Below are 19,178 nucleotides of genomic sequence, written 5' to 3'. Positions count from 1 at the left end.
AAATAAAATAAAATTGTCTCTTTTGCATATTTGCAGGTTAGATATATTACTGATTAAATTTTCATTCATATTTATATATTAATATAATATGCATTTATATATTTTATTTATATATTATTTATATATTATATAATATTATGCATATATATACATCTATGTATGTTAATCCATTTTATATATCGATGCTATCACCCTCAGCATGGATTAAAAAATATCAAGATGGACATGGTTATGAAGAATCCTAACCCTCCACTCGAAAGTCGCACATTAACTTTGTTCCAATTGAGTCGTGCACATCGCTACACTTTGTGCCTTCCTGTGTATGTTTGTGTTAAGATGTGTTAAACAATTGGAAAGCACCCATTGCTAGATTTTCCGATGCAACTCGATGCTGATTGGTCGGACCTGAAAGTAGAGACCAATCATATTCGATTGCTACTTAGCGGTTGAGTCCGCTGAATGCGGCCAATATTTGCCGCGCGGTGGAAACTGACGCGATAGCCAATCAGCAGATACGTAACATCTAGGTCCGGTTCCACAACTCGAGTTAATCCGAGTTTAATACGTTAAACTGGGTCCTGATTGGTCCATTCACTACTTAAACTCGGATTAACTGGATTGTGGAACCCTACCGCGCGTCAAAATTGAACTCAATCCAACTTTTGTAATGGCTTATCGCGTCGGCTTCCGCCGCGCGTCCTGTGTGCAGAAACCCTAAGCTGGCAACTCGTAGTGTGATTTCAGCTTTACGATATATGATATAGTCTCTTAAAGTAATTCCATGATTGTAACCTATGTATATTGCATACACGTGTTAATTTTTCCTCATTCGATTAAAAAGTTTATATAAAAGCTAAATACAGGTAAAAATTGAAACTAGAGGTCTTGTATATCTATTTTACATAAAAGTAAATTGATAAAAATTGAAACTAGAAGTCTTGCACATGTATTTTACATAAAAGTAAAGAGATATTTCTTTTCAGAAATGGTTGACGTTAAGATAAAAAAACGTAAAGTTTCTAAAAAAACAAAGAAATCTTGGCGCAAACACGTCGATATCAAAGATGTGGATAAATTTTTAGATGATAAAAGATTAGAAGAAAGATTGGGTGTTCCTTTTTCGGAACGTGTGGATTCTGAGCTATTTATCATCGACAAATCTGAAACTATTACAAATACTTTTTCCAAACAAGCTGCCAGGCTAGCTTTAAAGAATAAGGAACCAAAATGTTTTGCTTCTCTAAAGCCACATACGCAAGTTCCTGATCCGATTTGTAAAAGGAATCATGTAAAAATAAAAAAAAAGAAAGAAGTTTTAAAGAATAGAACACTCACAAAAACTGCTATAAATGATATTAATAAAAAAAAAGAAATTGAAGGTGATGCATGGGCTGACACAGATGTATTACCAAAAACAATCACTGATTGGATGTCTTCAGACAGTATTAGACATACAATCAAACATTTTGGAGTGCAAAAAAGAAAATTGCCTTCATCATTACATAAAAAACCATCTGTTTTACCAGCAGTGGAAGCACCACATCCAGGTTCATCTTACAATCCATCATATGTTGATCATCAAGATTTGCTTCATCAAATTGCTGAGAAAGAATTAGAATTTATAAAACAAGAGGAACATCTTGATCGAGTCACTACTAAAATGTTTAAGAAGGTGATTTTTGAATAATTATTACATATTATCTTCCTAATTCTTCATATTCTAGATCTTCAGAATAAATTTTATTTTTTATCAGCAGTTCATATGAATTGTATTATTTTGATTTTTTTTTTAATATATTTTTTTCAATGTTAATGTTATTTTTATATAGTATAATATAATGTTAATAATATCCTTGTTTTTAATCTGTATAACTTTCCATTTTAATCATTATTACATATTCTTTATAAATTTTTAATATTAAAAATTTGTATATTCAGATTCCACAAAATAAAAAAGAAGAGTACTTATTAAGAGAAATGTCAGAGGGCTTGCCAACAAAGCAAACAACAAATTTAAAATCTGCTGAAGAAGATGATAATGAAGAAGATTTGTCTATTACAATGGCAAATAGTAAACCTGTGAAAAATGTCAAAAAAACTCTTGTGCAGAGAAGAAAACAACGAGAACAAAAACAAGCAGCTTATACACGTAAAATGATGAAAATCAATAAAAAGATAGTTTCTGATATCTACAAACTGAAAAATTTCGAACAACAAATAGAAATTAAAGAGAAGAAGCTAGAATTTTTGAGACAAAAACGAATGATGAAACGTGAAAGAGAGTCTCTTATGCCAAAAACTTTAAGTAAAACTAAATTTGAGCCCTTGGATCCTGATTTTCAGTTAGCAGAAGAATTGACTGGCAATTTAAGGAACTGTAAGCCCTCCATGAGTTTATTAAAAGACCGATACAAGTCGCTTCAACAGAGAAATATTATTGCACCAGCTATCATAAAATTGTAAGTAAAAAAAAATGTATAAAATATAATACTAGTAAAATATATATGTTTAAAAGAATGATAGGAGGAAGATTTAAAAGTAAAGAATAATTGTGGAAATGCTTGCATAGTATGTAATAAAAAAAATCTTATATATAATGAAAATTAATTAATTGATTAGTTTTTATTATATAAACTGATTGATTTTTGAGAATTTTAAAAAACTTCATTAATAAACTATCTTCAATGATTCTACTTCTTACATTGTTAACAATTCTTTTTTTATTTAGGAAACGTGATAAAGCAAAGGTGAAGAAATTTGTGAAACCAGATCATAAAATAAACCTGGATGCTGTCAAGTTACGACTTAATAAGGTTTAATACTCTTATTAATTTGAAATAATATATATTTTCTTTATCTAATAACTTATATCTGTCCACTCTATTATTGAAAAAAATATTTAAATATGAAAATGAGGAAAAAATGAATAAATATGTTTCCAATAGCCATCTTAAGTATTATCCACTTTTTATAGAATCTTTTTATAGAATGAAGTATAATACCAATCTTTGCTTTTATTTATATAAATAAAATACATATATATATATATATATATATATATATCCTTTTATGTTTATTTAATTTTATTTTTGCAGTCTCATTTTTGAAATAAATTTTATTTTTGACATCTCATTTTTTAAATAAATTTTATTAACTAATAAATTTTATTTTTGTTACTTATAGTTGCACAATTTTTAGTTTCAAGATTTATTAGCACATATTTAATATCATAGAGTATTTGCAAATATGTTTGCAATTGATCAGATATCCATTGTTTCTGAAATTTAGCAATAGCGAGTTTTTCTTTTTCACAATAAAGCAAAATTTCCAACTGTTTTACGTGTGTTTCACACTTTCGCGCTTTGAGCTTAGCATTGTCTTTGTTCACTATGTATTGTTCTCCTGTGAGATAATTAGATTTGAATAATTTGGATAAATCAATATCTGTTTTGTTGCGCATTTCACATAACATTGCAATTGTGGATTTTTTTAGTTTGATAGCTACTATAGATCGCTTTGCATTCAAATATGCATTGTTAATTTTGCTTTTATATTTTTTTACTTCGTGACTGTGAAATAATAAATATTTTCAATATTAATTCACAGAAATGTAAAGTCAAATTAAGAATTAATAAATTTTGAAATATGCTGAAGTCAATTGGCTTACTCATATAAGATACAATCTTGTTTTTTAGAAGTCATGCTTTCCATAATCATTGATAATTGATTATTTATAGCTATATTTTCTGACAATAATTTGGGTATAGAACATGGCATATGTTGGCCTGTTTCAAGTTGAAACACACTAGCCAAATTCACGACACGATTATATAAATCTTTTTTGAATCTATATAAACATGTATTATTCATATAATTTCAATTTCTTTTCAAATAAGAAAGCAAAATTTATTTATTATACTTTTCCCTGTCAATCCTAAATTTGCGTTTAATTTGACGCAAACTTTCTGCCACCTGCTCTTTTTGATGAATTAAATATTGATTTTTCATATCTAATTTCTGTTCCAGTATATGTTGCATTGATTTATAATCTTCCAAAACGTTAATTTTAGCACCTTTTAATATGTTAAGAAAATTTTAAATAAATAACTAAAAAAAACTCAATTACATGGAAAAGATTCTGCGAAATTAATCTTTGAGAGGCTAAAAATATATATATGATAAATATTTGTGAACCAATTTTAATAATTAAGAATTATGACTGAATTTTTGAGTTACATAAATTTATAAATGGATGATTAAATAGATCATACAATAAAATTTTCACAAATTATATAAAGAATACAGAATTTGATTAAATAAAATTGACAACTATTATGGATCATTAAAATATTAAGAAATTACTCAGGAGCTTGATTTGTGAAATAAGCATAAGTCGGGTGTTTTTATATTTTTCATCAATGTTTTTAGTTCTTTCACTATGAGTGAATCTATCATCAATTCTTGATTTTTGGAGAGTAGCTAATTGATTTTTATATTGCTCTATCTTGACTAAATAAGAAGTTAGTTGTGAGTTTAAACTAGATATTTCTTTCCCTTTCTCTTCTTGTAAAGTTTTAATGGAATAATCTGTATCTCCTAAAGTATTCTCCAATTCCTTATTCCGTTTTTCTAATCTATTTAAAAGATTTTATTGTTATATAGAATATTCGAAATTAATTATACTTTTTTAAACACAGCATAAAGTTATATATATATATATATATATATATATATATATATATATATATATATATATATATATTACTTAAAGAAAAGAAAAAAAAGAATACATATATATATATATATATATATATATATATATATATATGTATTCTTTTTTTTCTTTTCTTTAAGTTAATCTTAAATTAATACACTAATCCTAAAAAACTAAAAATATTTTTTTTATAATTACCTTTGAATTCTTTTATTTGATTCTGCAATTTTTAAATCATACAAACATTTTTGCGTGTTAATAATAACGTCTTTTAACTTGGTTCCATCAAAATCGTGTGGCTGAAGACGTGGTGGTAAACTGACATTGCCCTTGTCTTTTCCATACAGATCCATTTTTATTATTTTAGTTTGTTCAATATTCAATAGTTTGTTCAAATGTTGCTTATTTTTATAACGTTTAGAAAATATGAGAAATGCATTATTTCTACAAATATTTAAATTTGTTAAGCTGTCAGGACATTTGACATGTTGCGCGTTTTATTTGAAAAGGACACTTATATTTTTATTTTCGCGAAACACGAACCGATTGGCTATCGATTTAGAGAATTTCTAGAATACCAAAAAGTTTCAACAATAGCAGCCAATCAAGACTGTCCCACGACAAATAGAATTTTACCCTAAGTGATATTGTTGGGAATTTATTTCTTGACGTTGCAAATCTGAGAGACGGAACATTCTTTTTTCACCGCATTTCACTAAATTTAGGTTGGGTTAGGTTAGTCAAAATGGACGTGCCGTCTGTGCGATAGTGTGCGAAGATATATGTATATTCCTACAGATGATCTCTTTATGTGTGAATGCGTCAAGTGTGGACAGGCCCAAGCAAAAGTTCGCTATTTCGTGTGATGGAAATCTGTTTGCGAATAAACTGTTATTGAACATTTCGAATCAATTCTCTTCTCAGTAGTATACATATTGCAATTTTATATATTGCAATTTTATATTGTACATAAGACAATATTTTCAAGAGTTTAATTACTTCAATCTTCTCTTTTATAATACGATATTACGATAATTTTTGAGTCGTATTGGTCACGATACAACTACCTTAAGGATTAGCAATGTATAATAATGATTCTATCTAAAAAATGATCTGAATTTTCAAATGTCGAGGTCGAAACTGTCGAATTGCCATCGTGTATAAGTGTGCATAAGACATTACAATTCATCCAGTTCGATCACTTGCGAATAATTGATGTGAATATAAGGATAACGATTTGAAACGGTACAGAACAACGATCATTTTATACGAAATCTTCGATATATAAGATACAAATGCTCGAGTCTTCAGAACAATATAAACAGGTAAGCTACATTGCTTAGCATCATTAATATTATTAGCATTGTAATTTAATTGCAGATAGTTTTAATTTATAATATATGCGAAGCATATAAGTCTCTATATATTGTATAATTGTATTTCAGATAATTGGCAATTATTTGTAAGTTTGCAATTCTTGCTGTTCTCTATTTATTCCGAACAATTTAATATTTTGAAAGCAAATCCAGAAACAATGCTTATATTAATCCAAAAATAGGATTCTTATTATGAATAGTAAATGCTGCAAAATCACGAACATGCATATGTTATTTAAGATAAATAATTGCATAAAAATCTATAAAGTATTAATGTATTTGGAACAATATATCACATATAAAGGCTATACATAAAATAATAAATTTGTAATATAAAAGAGAGAATCTATCATTATATCTTTGTAAGATTAATATAACAAATAACTACATATAGAAAGCATTTACACAATGTCGAATTCTAAGAAAAGTCCAGACTGTAATCTAGAAGGAGCCACAGTACTTAGAGATGAAATGCAAAAAATGGTAAAGAAAAAAGAAAAATCTTCTGCACAACCAAAGTGTAAATTGGATTTGCATGGTTGCCTAAATCTCCAAGATATTCTGCTCATGTTTGATAGTCCTATACGTCAAGAACGAGCATGGGCATTATGTTACCAGATAGTGAAAGGCCTATCACGCTTAACAGAGAACAAATTTTATGAAATATCAGAACTCTGGCAGATTGTGCTTCACAAAGATGGGGACATATGTCTTGAAAGTTTGGCAGGTGACTGTTTTACTATAGATGTTACAATTAATTCAGAAATTATAAAGTATTATTATATGTGCAAAGTTGAAAATAATTAACAAGATGATTTATTTTAAAGGTTCCAAACAACCTCTTGTTTCTGAAGAAAAGGTAAATATATAACTTGTACTATATATTTATACATATACATATATGTATATACACACACACTATATATATGTATATGTATCTTACAATATAAGTGATAATTATTTTATAAATTTATTTAAATTATATTTTTTGTTGTATAGGCCATATTCTCTTTAGGCATGACAATTTTTAAGGCCTTGGATTTTGGCTCTAATGCAGGAGAGGAAATAGCCTTATCACCAGATCTAGAAGCTCTTATTACATTAATGACAAGTTGCAATCGAGGTGAATGAGTCACATTTATTGCTGATATTTAATTGTATATTTAAACAGAGTTTCACATAATCGAAATAATTTTTTGTTTTAAATACGATTAAAATATTGTCTAATTATATTATTAGCATCTGAAGGTGATGTTGAAGAACGTCTACAAGAGACAGATGATGAAGGTATTGAGCGAGACTCGGGTGAAACTGATGCAGAAGATTATATGATGCCAAAAGCTACTGAATCATGTACAGGTAGTTCTGTATGTACCTTGAAGACCATTCTCCAAGTGAGTGTTTATATCTTTTTCTTAGTTTTTACAATAAATAATTAAAAATAAATAAATGTGATCAGATTATAAAAATCTTAAATATTTAAATCAATTTTGAGAAAACGTGATGAATAAGCAATTTTAATATCTCTTTTAATATCTTAATTGTATATAAATTAAGCATAAAATAATATTGATTGAATGATAAAACAGAAGTTTGTTTTTTATTTTAGATATGCGAACGGCATGTGCAGAGTTTGCATGAAGATTCTGATAATTATTATCGAAATGTGATACAAATGTTTGTGGAGGAAGCTCTTAATCTTTCTCAATTTCTGGAAAAAGTGGTTGTTGACAAGCAATCACAAGATTTGTACAGTCCAAGCATCAATGATGTTGATCGTAATTCTATCTCATTGCAGAACATTGATACATTGGATTTCAATGATTGGGTAAGTTTTCTCAATAAATATAAGAATATATATGATGCAAGATATGTCTCTCGTCAAATAAAAAGAAAATAACCGATTTACAATAATTGGCTGCGTTCAGCAGGAAAAGCTGCTTTGCAATTGTTGTAAAATTCGTGAATCTGATTGGTGCATACTCTTAGATTCAGCCAAAATTAAGAGCATACACCAATCAAGCTCACGAATTTTATAACAGTTGTAAGGTAGCTTTTTCTGCTGAATGCAGCCATTTATTTAAGTAATCTAATCTAACATAACTAAAATTTCTTTGTGTGTGTTACTTAATTGAAATTTTCTTGTTTCACATTTCTCTTTTAGAAGAAAAATGTATAAAAGATATATGATATAATAAAATAATAAACATATAATGATAATTATATGTAATTTACAAACATTTATTACTAACTGTATTTGCTCTTATAGACAGACATTAGAATTTGGAGGGCTATACAAGTACGTTTATATAAATATTCAATGTGTCTAACAAAACTTATCACCACTATTTATTGTAATTACATTATCTATTAGTATTTTTATTTTCTAACATTGACAAAATCAATATAGCATGCAAACGTAAACGTAATATGCTGCATGATAACTGAGTTTACTTATATTTATGTAGAACAAGTTGAATTTTATATTAACAAAATTGATATTTTGTTTATATTAAACAGAGAATGTGTTTATATAATAGTAAAAGATAATTCATTATTAATATTACCTTTTTTATTATGTTATAGTAATTTGTAGATTGTTATTTTATTTAATATAGATATTTTTTACTATTTATTTTATGTTAACAATATTCACATTGCTAGTTTCTACTGCAATAATTTATAAATAATTTTTTTAAGTGTTATATCACAAAATAATTATTACAATATTTTATTATTATTTAATGTAGAGTATTAATAGATATTTATGTTCTAAAACAATTTAAAGGAGCTAAAATCAAATAATTTGAAATAATATATTACAAGCATCTTTACAAGCATTTTTTTGTAAAAATTTTAACTTACTTTATGGAACAATTATTAATTAATACGCTCTATATTTTATTATTATATACTTATGGATGATAATATTAAAGCTTTATTGAATATCAAATTAGGCCAGATTTTGGGTTCAAGTAATTAGCGAGTTGAGACGAGGGGTAAAATTGAAAAAAGTGGAAGCCAATTTGGGCTCCCGCGCGTCTTCGCGCGCACAAGGGAATCGTCCGGATTACAAATTAACTCCTTATGAAATTTTAATGGATGACATTAGGGAGAAACGATATCATCTCAGAAAAACACCACCCACTCCTTCGAGAAAAGACGCGCACGCAATTATTTTAGAATTCATTCGAAGTCGGCCACCTCTAAAAAAGGCAAGTGAATATCTGGGATCCAAATAATTAAACATTAATGAGTTTATATTTTATATTCAGTACGAATTATGTTTGTTCAAACCTAAGATAATATGATACGCGATCTTCATAGGGCGCGATCGTCAATATCAAGTTTAATATGTATATGTTAAGTCTCAATTCAATATGAATCAACTAGATATTTCATTTAAATCAAAATATATTTATACAAATCATAGAATGCATTTTATGCATTTGTAAATTATTATTATAATAAATTATTATTATATAATAAAGTATACAATTATATTTATATAATATAATATTTATTTGTTTAGAATACATTAGAATTTTTTTATATGCAGTTTAAAGCATAAAAGAAAAAGTCAGAAATATATTTAAGTGGTATTTTAAAATATAGCAGTAATATAGCACAGTAGTAACAATAAATGAGAAAGGCTTTAGAAAATATATTTAAAAATTTTTAAAAAGTTATCTATTATATCTTATTATACAGGCTTCAGAGAGACGGTTACGACCATTACAAAAAGAATGTACGCTGAGAGAACTACTCATGGAAAGTATAAAGAAGCCTCCAAAACCTTTAAGATCTTCAAGTTCAAGACAAAACGTTCCTAGAGTCAAAGAAACATCAGTTTGTAAGTCTACATATCTTATATAATTTATAGGCACTAGCTACATATTTTAATAATGGATAATAATAATAATTTATTCTAATTTATTAATCTAATTTATTAATCTTCTATATTGTATTAGAAATACGATATCTCACTACATGTATTTCAATTATACATTTTTATTTCTTTTTATTCTAAATATGAAAATATGAAGTTGAGGAAATTTAGAACAAAATTTACAATAATTATTTCTATATATAAAGTTAAGTACCATTCTGATTGAATACTATTTTATGGCTTAAGAATAGAATAAGAAAGAAGTAGGAAAAGTAAATTTTGCAATATTTCTGTTAAAATAACATACATGTGCATTTAATCATTGCGTTAAAATTGTCTCTTATTAATTTTATGCAATATAATAAAAATTAAAATTTTATACGAAATAATTTATAAAAATCGAATAAAATTCTATCTAAAAAAATTTTGTTAGAAATCGTAAAAAATTGTTAAACATTATTTTATTAAAATACACATTAAAAAAATATAAATAAAAACATTTTTTAATTATTAATTATTAATCATTTTTTTAGTTATTAATTATATGTAATATATAATATATATATAATAAATTAGACTATATAAAAACTTTGTTTTAACGCGCTTTATAGTCAGATCGCGAGAATTCGATATCGAATCGCACCCTATAACGTAGATGAATCATGATTTGGGGCGCTACGGGCGCAGAGTAGAGAGAGAGAGAGAGAAAAAGCAAGAGGGTATGGATGGATGGGTGGGAGGGAGAGGAAAAGGGTATCTGGACACGATGTAGACACGATCAATAACTGAAAGCGTGCAAAGGTGAACTGACGTTGCCCGAAACGTCAGCGTAGCACGCCAGTCCAGTCGGATGTCAACCCTTCCTCGTGAATGTCCTGAAGTAGAATTCTATATTGTTCCATCGATGCGACTAAAGGATGGACTAATCCTTACTTCGAAAATATTCAAAAATCGGTGGGATAATGAGTCGATCCATATCTTCAACATCTGCGAATCTCTCTTTGTGAATAATCTCATGAAGAATTTACGAATTTGAGATAATTTACTGTGATTTAAAAAGTGTTGTAAAGAACGTGAACATTTATTTGTCTTGTTATTTATTTTATAAAATATATATGTAGTGATTATAAAGTTCAAAGGTAAAGATCCATATATACATATGTAGATATAAGATATAAAATTCTGTCACATATACATGTTCCAGACTTTTCATAAAATTAATCTTTTCATAAAAAGATTAAGTTAAAATTTTATGGCATGTTTCATAAAAAATATACTGAATGTACTAATAAAAAATTTATGACAGACATACAATTGGTGTAAAAAAAATATGTGGTCCTGTATTAACATATTGCTTACAAAAATTCAATCAAAACAGTTATTTTATTTATTAATTTAAAGCAGAATTTATAAAATCATCAAATTTCAATTATAATTTCTATTGAATAAATAATAAAATTAAAAATATGTATATGTCTTATATAATTAATGCTTGTGCCTTAAAATTTTTAAGTTACATATTGAAAAATCTAGAAAAAATTGGGCTAATAAAAACTATAATGAATAAAAATTTAAAATATTAAAAGAACAAAATTATCAATTCTAACATTTATGCATATATAATATTCAAGATTCTTACAAAAATTTAAGATTTTATTAAAATATTTTTAATACTTTAATTTTCTTTAAATTTTCATGGAACTTGTCTATTAAAGGCTATTAATTTTTTGTTTATTATTTTTTTCTTTTTTCAAATTATTTGTAGTAAGTCGAAAATCCCGGCGATTTGTAAGCACTCTATACATAATTTATTATAAAAAATTCAAAATTTTATTAATAATATAATAATATAAACATTTAAAATTTGATTTTTTGAGATTTAACATTAAGAATTATGTAATAATATATAATAATTTGAATTTATAGATCTATAAGAAAAAAATAAAAAACTATGGAATAAAACAATTGGCTCTTTGAAGAATATATAAATCAAATATATCTTTTCGAATATATCTGTAGAAATTTTATAAGCAAAGATGTGGAATTTTGCACGAGTATCTCCGATTTGCTTTTCTAATCTTTCCTCTTCTTCAAGAACTCGGATACATTCTTCAAGATGATGACAATGATGACGTATACACTCGCAATCCTTTCGAAAATTTCGAATTTTGATACTTATTTAAATATATCACAAGCTACTACGTGTTTCTTTTAAATTTATTGTAACATCGTCAAGTCAGAATCAAGAGTCACTGCTGCTTTCGTTTTATTACAAGTAATAATTTTCTTCAAAAGAGAAAAAAATAAATAAATAAATAAGTACGAATATAAAGTAAAAGACTGAAAACTGAGAAAAATAAGATAGTTGACGAGAAAACAGGACAACGCGCGCGCGCAAATAATTTTGAAGCTGTGAATTAATAAATAGCACAAGTTGACCTTTTGATATTCAATAAATTGTTAGCTTAGAGCACTTGTCTATTGCAAATATTAAAAATATTTAAATATTATGTAACAAAAATTAGTTATGTTGTGTGTGTTTATTATATACAGGATAATATCTTTCTCATAAATACTAATGAAATTTTGGTGATTTTTTTGAAGCAAAAAAATGTTGATTTTTTTGACAAAATCTTTTTCGGCAATAAATAATAGGATTCCGCACAATCTTTGCAATTTTTCTATATGAATTAAATTTTCATAATAAATAAAAAGATTAGTCTCCATATCTTAAAAATTGAAATTGGAGTACAAAAACTGATGCTGCCTTGCTCTCACGATTTCAACTTTTTCAGGCGGCAAGTCTCGCATGATAGTCCTTGGAGAGGTGCCGCCGTCGCAACCAGAGCAGGAGCAGGAGTCTGCGCAAGATGTTGCGGCTCAGTGGTTGCAATCGGAGGATCAGAGGACAGCTACATCGGCAGCCGGCGGCATCCTGGCGGCAACGAGTCGCAAAAGACAGGATGTGCCGCCAGTGCCGCAGCCGCGGCAAAGGATCGCCAAGGAAAGACCCGACGTCAGGGTTTTGCCTTCCAATAGGAATCGTAAGTCGCGTAGAAGGCGCATAACGGTCGCAGGTAATCATCTCATTCATCATCGTCATACAGTGTGAGTGTGAAAAGTATTTAAAAATTAAAAAGGCGTAAAATCTTCGAGTATCAAAACAAAGAAGTATAATGTACTATGAAACAATAATTAGAATTATGATAATTATAAAGAAAGATATTTTTTTGTTATAAAAAAGTTTGCAAGAGGTATTTTCAATATAATAAATTTAAATATTTTCAAATGTAATAAACATTAAAAAAAATTGTAGTAGAATTTATCTTTCTTATACACTTGCAAATAATTTAAAGTTGTAATATTAATAGTTAATTCAGTATATAATGTAATATTATGAATGATAACGTATATAGAAAAAGAAAAATAAATAAAAATTAAAAATTTTCGTAAGATTGAGACATTAGAGTGTCTTTGCTAAGAAAAAAATTATTTATCTTTAAAAAGTTTCATGCATTCATTTAAAAAATCTGTCTTTTCATTTCTGAGTCATGTATCAATCATTGCATAATAAATACATAAATCATATTATTGCGATTTTAAAGTTTGCGCCATTAGTACCAATCTAGATTAAATTATGAAGATATAAATGTATGAATTAATTTCAATTTTTTAGATATAACGCAAAATGGGGAAAATATCAAGGAATATGAATCATCTGCAGTACCAAAACCACCTGGAAGAAATTTGGATGTTGTTAGACGGCCCAAAAAACTGATACCTGTCGACTTCGATTTAAAGGTCTATTTTCATATTTCTTCGATAGTAAATTCCAAATACAATAATAAATATTCGTATAACATGATACCTCTACAATACGATAAAAAATTGCATACATCTCATTCTCACATAAATTTTTAAAATCACCCTAAATAAATTCAAACTTTTTTTTTGTAATAAACATTTTTAAATTACATATATTTCATATGTATTGTATAACACATAACATGTTTTTCATTATAGAACGAAAAGTCTACTGTATATAAATATTATTATATAATTTATTCTAATTTGAAACTCGAGTAATGGCAGTAACAGATTATTCATTAGAGGCTGCAGTAAAATTCTGACTGGAGATCAATGTGCTTAGTAATAGCCATTAGTTCATTCATTACTATAATTTCTATGAATGATTAATAAAAATAATCTCATTATTAAAGTTCATTGTGAATTAAACAATAGCTAATATTAATCGTATATTTCTTGCATTCATTTTATATCTCTATGCAATTTGATTGTATTTTCATATTGAGTCACATTTTATAAATTCAAAGAATATAAATATCTAAAAAATATAAATAATTAAACAATTGCTATCTTCCATACAGTTGGATGCAGAGGATGATGACGATGATGATGACGATGATTACAACGAAGAGGAATTTGAAACGCGATTTGAGGAAGAAGACGAAGCTTCTAATTATTGGCAACTAAAGGATTACAACTTTGGAACTCGCGAAGGTATGCGAAATGGACATAAGGATTATCACCAGCAGAGGGATGACGATGAAGTAGGATCTGCAAATCCCTGGCGGAAAACCGGCGGACTTCGTTTAACCAGAAACGAGTATCATCGATTTTGCGATGCTCAACTAGAATGTAATTATTATAAATAATGTTCCAACTTCTTTTTCCCATTATTTGTTTATTATTTTATAATCTTTCTTCCTTTCTTCTTGTTATTTCTTTTATTTCTTTCCTCTTAATATATTTTTTATCTAATATTTATAAAAATTGCTTTGTAATGTATGAGATCCACTTTAAGGATGCATTTTCTATTACAATTTTCAAATCAATTTTTTTTTAGTAAAAATTTTAATGGACATCGTCTTCAATAACTCTTTTTAGTTTTTAATTAAATCTATAATCTTTCTGATATATTCTTTCCTTTTCACAATTATCAGTGATTTAACTGTCAGTATATTCTAGTGTTTTGAAATAATCATGATAAGGATTAGATAGAATTTATCTAATCTTTTTTTAAAAAAGATTTATTCATAAAGTTATTCATAAAGTTCACCAATAAAATGCTAGAGTTAAGAGATTTATTTTTATAAGTTTTTAACTTTTTCAAAAAAATAAATTTCTATTGTATTAGAATAGAAAAAAATTTGTTTTTTCTCTTTTATTAATGATAAAAGATTTAATGAACTTGTAATAATGTAATATAATAATGTTTTTCATTGTAGATCAAGTTTGAATTGCTTCGAGAAATGATCGAAAATTAAAAGCAATAAAAATATGAAATAAAAAATTATATATTATTTTGTTTTAGAATTTGAGCTTGAAATATATTGAAAAATAATAGTGTGTAAAAATTTCTTTCTAACAAATCTGTCAATTAAGTCGATATCTTAATTTATGTCATACAATTTTAACGATAAAAATAGTGTTTTCTTTTTATAGCTTGAATTCTAACTCAGGTTCAAATATATTTTCAGTTGAACAAGAATTAAAAAATAAATTTATAATGATTCTCGGAATAATTCAAAAGTAAAATTGATTCGAAGATCCCTTGTTTTATTCTTTCTACATAAAATTTTTGTTTAATTTTTAGCTTACGATTTAGCAACGCAGTGTCCTTCCCGGAGAGCATCCGCAAAGAGACATGCTGCAAAGTGTGCTATACCATTAATGTCACTTACGGGGACGACATCCCTGCCACAATCAAGACCGCAAAGTCGACAACACGCTGGTCTCACAGATTCTACACTGAGCCAAGGTCCAAGTCCTAACATTAGTTTGAATCCCAGCCCAAATCACAGTCCGCAACCACGTGCGCCCAGGCAACCGCGACGAGCATACACGATTGCACATGAGGATAAGGATGATAGAGCTCATGGCGATGAGTGGGAGGACGATACCGATAAGGTAAAGAATGCATATATATATATATATATATATATATATATATATATATATATATATATATGTATATATAATTTCGGATACAATCACGGATAACACTTTGACTTGAATATATATACTATAGCATATACTTCTCACATATACTTCTCACATATACTATAGCATATACTTCTCACAACAGACTTTCCTGAATGCAAAGTAAAAGATAAACATATTTTAATATAGAAAAGATGATGAATTTCTTAGTCAATTTATAATTAATAGATAAACATTACAAGTTGAGAATTAAATTTTAAGAATTTAAATATTTATATTATATGATAAATAAAAAGTACATTTTAAGGGTCATTTATATTTCACAGAAGGGAATACTAGGGGATATGTTGCTGGACGAAAGACTGTCGTTAACATTGGATGAAATCGTGCACATTCGTAGCGTGCTCACGAAGGCGGAATTAGAGTCTCTTCCCGTAGAAGGACGTGTTAAAGAGGATGTGGAGAAAAGACGTGTTTGTTTTCTCTGCCTGAAAACACGTTTCGGGCTCTTAGGTCCTTGGGGACAACGCTGTCGTTTATGCAAAAGAACTGTTTGCGTGAAATGTTATTCGAAAGTCAGTATCCAATTGCATATATATATTTTTAATATAAATTTTTAATTAAAATAATAAATTTTATTTTATTTTATTTTGGCTATATGAAATGTTTGAAAATTAATAGAAGAGTGTATATGAATTGTTCAAAAATTAATAGAAGATTGTAGACATGCAATATTTTTGATATAGCATTATTTTATTTGAAATCAATTATATTAATTAATACATATAAATTTAAAACATATAAATTTTAGCTATTAAGCACTTTTTTCGTTTCAATCTCCTTCAATCTAATGGTGACAATATTTATTTTTTAGATGCGAATTCCGACAGAGCAGTTTGCCCGAGTGCCGGTCGTACTCCTTTCTCCCGGATTATTACTCTCGCCAACGGAAACAGAAACCAGTAGCGGCAAGAATACTTGGTTAAGGAATGCGGGGGCGGTCGGCTCGGCACCGGCTTCTCCCGCATCTAGGCGAAAGGATTCCGCATTACGTAGCGGCACGCCCACTTCAACGCCAACGATGACACCGGTCTCCGCACTGACGCCAATATCAACGCCTTCTCATGCACGTCGAGAGATAGAAAATCAGGGATCGGAGAAGAGGTCAGTGCGCGATATATTTATACAATAATTGAATAAAACATTCAAACTATTCCGAAATTTGATTTAACGAAACATAATACATTCACAATATATTATATATGATTTATCGTTAGGATAATTATTTTTATATCTTCTAGAATCCAATAATTTATAAAATCACAAATTAAAAGATTTAAAAACGCGTTTGAAATTTTTTTAGATGTGTGATTGTGTAATAATTAGAAATATATTCTTAGTAAAAAGCATTATATTGTTTGTTTTCTATTGAACAAATATTTTGGTATCAAATTTAATATTAATTTTTCAATTAAATTAATTATATTTTACATGTTCATATTTTATTTGAATAGTTTTTATGATTTATGCACAGATGTTATAAGGGCGGTGGCAGTCCCGCCGCTCTTTCGACCACGAAGACATTCTCCGGCTCGAGCGGCCCGACCGCTGAGCAGCGTCTGGCGGCGGAACGGTTACGTGGTGTCGCCGTAGTTGTCTGCCACGATTGTCGTATCATGGTCATCCAGATAATCAAGAGTTCGAGAACAACACGTGCGACAATACGCAACAATGTCATTTCTCGTCTCACTCTGAATCTGTCCCCCGCCTACGTTTAATCCTCTTCACTTCTTAATACCATTTCCATCACTGACTGCTATTCTTACTATTGTTTTCTCCGTATTTAACGGAAATTAGTATTATACTGTATACGTATTGGTAGCGAGTTGGTAACAATTGTTATCACGACTCGAAAGAAAATATGTGTCTATATGTGCAGATGCAAATAGGACAGTCATTCTCTTGTAATGCGTGTTGCAGGACTACATTGGTTTTCGTATTGTAAGATAATGATAATGAAGAATTATCCGTATAAGAAATAGGCATGTCTAAAATTTGTTTGGTACAGATTTATTTAAACTTTGTGTGTTGATATGTTTGTCCTGGATATAAGTTTTATTGATTACTACATAATGAATCGAAAGAAGTCAATCAATATTACAGTAGTTTCTTTATGATCAATATTATTTGAAATGCAATAGAGATGTATGTGTATTAATCATTTTTATGTATTAATCATTCAGCCTAAATGTATTACTAGAGTCTAACTAATGTTTATATGCTTTGTCCTAAAATAAAAATTTTATTTTACATAAAATGATTTACACCAAAGTAAAAATTTATACATTTCGTTATGTCTTCATTTTTGAAACTTAAATTATTTTCTTATTCTTTCTAAATTGTATATAAAATTTTATTAATTGTATATAAAATTTTCATGATTTTTCTAGCAATTAAATATTCCACTTTAAGATTTCTTTACAGTTTTCACATATGAAAATGTTTCTTTATTATATTTTCATGACATGCAAAATTTGGAAATATACAAAATTAAAATCTTCAAAAGTTATAAATTCAAAGATTTAAAAATCTGTGAATCTCTACAATACACATAATAAATAATTATATTTTTGATGCGATAAATTAATATTTTATAAATAAAATATCATATTGCTTATTCCCTATTGTAAACAAATATTTCAACACACAAGGTAAATTAATCTCCTGATTATACTGTATCTTACATGTCTATATTTTACTTTAATAACTGATTTATTGTCTATATGTTATTTATTTGGTATTAAAATAATATATTGCAACGCATTATTAAATTTATTTGCTGCAAAAAAATATTAATTAAAAACATGAAGACGTATATACGTAACAAATTTATATTCTATTCTATTATATTATTTATTTATTATGTTATTTTTTGTGTTATTATTTATATATTATGTATATTAATTTATTAAGGTAAAACTTCCAACAAAATTAAAGCATCTAAACAGCTAGAAACCTAAGAATTAGAGTTAAAAAATTTTGACAACGGAAAAGATCGAATAAAACAGTTAAAGATCCGAATGTCGAAAATTCTAAGGATATGCAAAAATTTAAAAATTTAAATGTTAAGAATATAAGCTCAAAGTAAGAATCTCAAGATATAAAGATTCAAGGATTTAATCGATGATCTATAAGACTCAAAGAATGTAAAGAACTACAAATTTGGGGTATCAAT

The 19,178-nt window shown here is 27.4% G+C and overlaps 3 protein-coding genes across 5 annotated transcripts; 2 read left to right on the top strand and 1 right to left on the bottom strand.

Moving 5' to 3' along the window:
* Nucleotides 1–719: 719 nt before the first annotated feature.
* LOC105253021 (ribosome biogenesis protein NOP53) lies at nucleotides 720–2,935 on the top strand. Its single transcript, XM_011260761.3, has 4 exons — nucleotides 720–863; nucleotides 984–1,672; nucleotides 1,939–2,459; nucleotides 2,729–2,935. The coding sequence occupies exons 2-4, from the start codon at nucleotides 986–988 to the stop codon at nucleotides 2,817–2,819; spliced, it is 1,299 nt and encodes a 432-aa protein (XP_011259063.1). The 5' UTR covers nucleotides 720–863; nucleotides 984–985; the 3' UTR covers nucleotides 2,820–2,935.
* A 219-nt stretch (nucleotides 2,936–3,154) lies between these two features.
* LOC112638905 lies at nucleotides 3,155–5,207 on the bottom strand. Its single transcript, XM_025411486.1, has 5 exons — nucleotides 4,913–5,207; nucleotides 4,363–4,634; nucleotides 3,920–4,073; nucleotides 3,668–3,847; nucleotides 3,155–3,569 (listed from the first exon to the last, which is right to left on the bottom strand). Exons 1-5 carry the CDS (start codon nucleotides 5,065–5,067, stop codon nucleotides 3,155–3,157), a joined length of 1,176 nt encoding a protein of 391 aa, XP_025267271.1. The 5' UTR covers nucleotides 5,068–5,207.
* A 1,236-nt stretch (nucleotides 5,208–6,443) lies between these two features.
* LOC105253022 (protein spire) lies at nucleotides 6,444–18,255 on the top strand. Of its 3 annotated transcripts, none has more exons than XM_011260766.3 (15): nucleotides 6,444–6,817; nucleotides 6,918–6,949; nucleotides 7,090–7,213; nucleotides 7,330–7,484; nucleotides 7,700–7,918; nucleotides 8,360–8,389; nucleotides 9,048–9,305; nucleotides 9,802–9,943; nucleotides 12,775–13,023; nucleotides 13,656–13,780; nucleotides 14,368–14,638; nucleotides 15,597–15,910; nucleotides 16,270–16,518; nucleotides 16,818–17,107; nucleotides 17,478–18,255. In XM_011260766.3, exons 1-15 carry the CDS (start codon nucleotides 6,499–6,501, stop codon nucleotides 17,719–17,721), a joined length of 3,021 nt encoding a protein of 1,006 aa, XP_011259068.1. In that variant the 5' UTR covers nucleotides 6,444–6,498; the 3' UTR covers nucleotides 17,722–18,255. The 3 variants fall into 3 exon arrangements, with proteins under 3 accessions (XP_011259068.1, XP_011259067.1, XP_019883630.1); XM_011260765.3 differs by having other exon boundaries at nucleotides 12,775–13,056; XM_020028071.2 differs by lacking the exon at nucleotides 8,360–8,389 and having other exon boundaries at nucleotides 12,775–13,056.
* Nucleotides 18,256–19,178: the final 923 nt, after the last annotated feature.

Source organism: Camponotus floridanus, unplaced genomic scaffold (assembly GCF_003227725.1).
Source record: "Camponotus floridanus strain SB8 unplaced genomic scaffold, Cflo_v7.5 scaffold4, whole genome shotgun sequence".
Taxonomy (NCBI): Eukaryota; Metazoa; Arthropoda; class Insecta; order Hymenoptera; family Formicidae; genus Camponotus; species Camponotus floridanus.
This window is presented reverse-complemented; position numbering and strand designations above follow the sequence as displayed.

Coding starts and splice junctions, on each gene's coding strand:
- LOC105253021 (XM_011260761.3), top strand. CDS start 986: ATGGTTGACGTTAAGATAAAAAAACGTAAAGTTTCTAAAAAAACAAAG. Junction 1,673..1,938: donor CTACTAAAATGTTTAAGAAG/GTGATTTTTGAA, acceptor TTGTATATTCAG/ATTCCACAAAATAAAAAAGA. Junction 2,460..2,728: donor GCACCAGCTATCATAAAATT/GTAAGTAAAAAA, acceptor TTTTTTATTTAG/GAAACGTGATAAAGCAAAGG.
- LOC112638905 (XM_025411486.1), bottom strand. CDS start 5,067: ATGGATCTGTATGGAAAAGACAAGGGCAATGTCAGTTTACCACCACGT. Junction 4,074..4,362: donor TTCACAAATCAAGCTCCTGA/GTAATTTCTTAA, acceptor ACATATTAAAAG/GTGCTAAAATTAACGTTTTG. Junction 3,848..3,919: donor TTTAGGATTGACAGGGAAAA/GTATAATAAATA, acceptor ATGTTTATATAG/ATTCAAAAAAGATTTATATA.
- LOC105253022 (XM_011260765.3), top strand. CDS start 6,499: ATGTCGAATTCTAAGAAAAGTCCAGACTGTAATCTAGAAGGAGCCACA. Junction 9,944..12,774: donor AGTCAAAGAAACATCAGTTT/GTAAGTCTACAT, acceptor CAACTTTTTCAG/GCGGCAAGTCTCGCATGATA. Junction 16,519..16,817: donor GCGTGAAATGTTATTCGAAA/GTCAGTATCCAA, acceptor TTTATTTTTTAG/ATGCGAATTCCGACAGAGCA.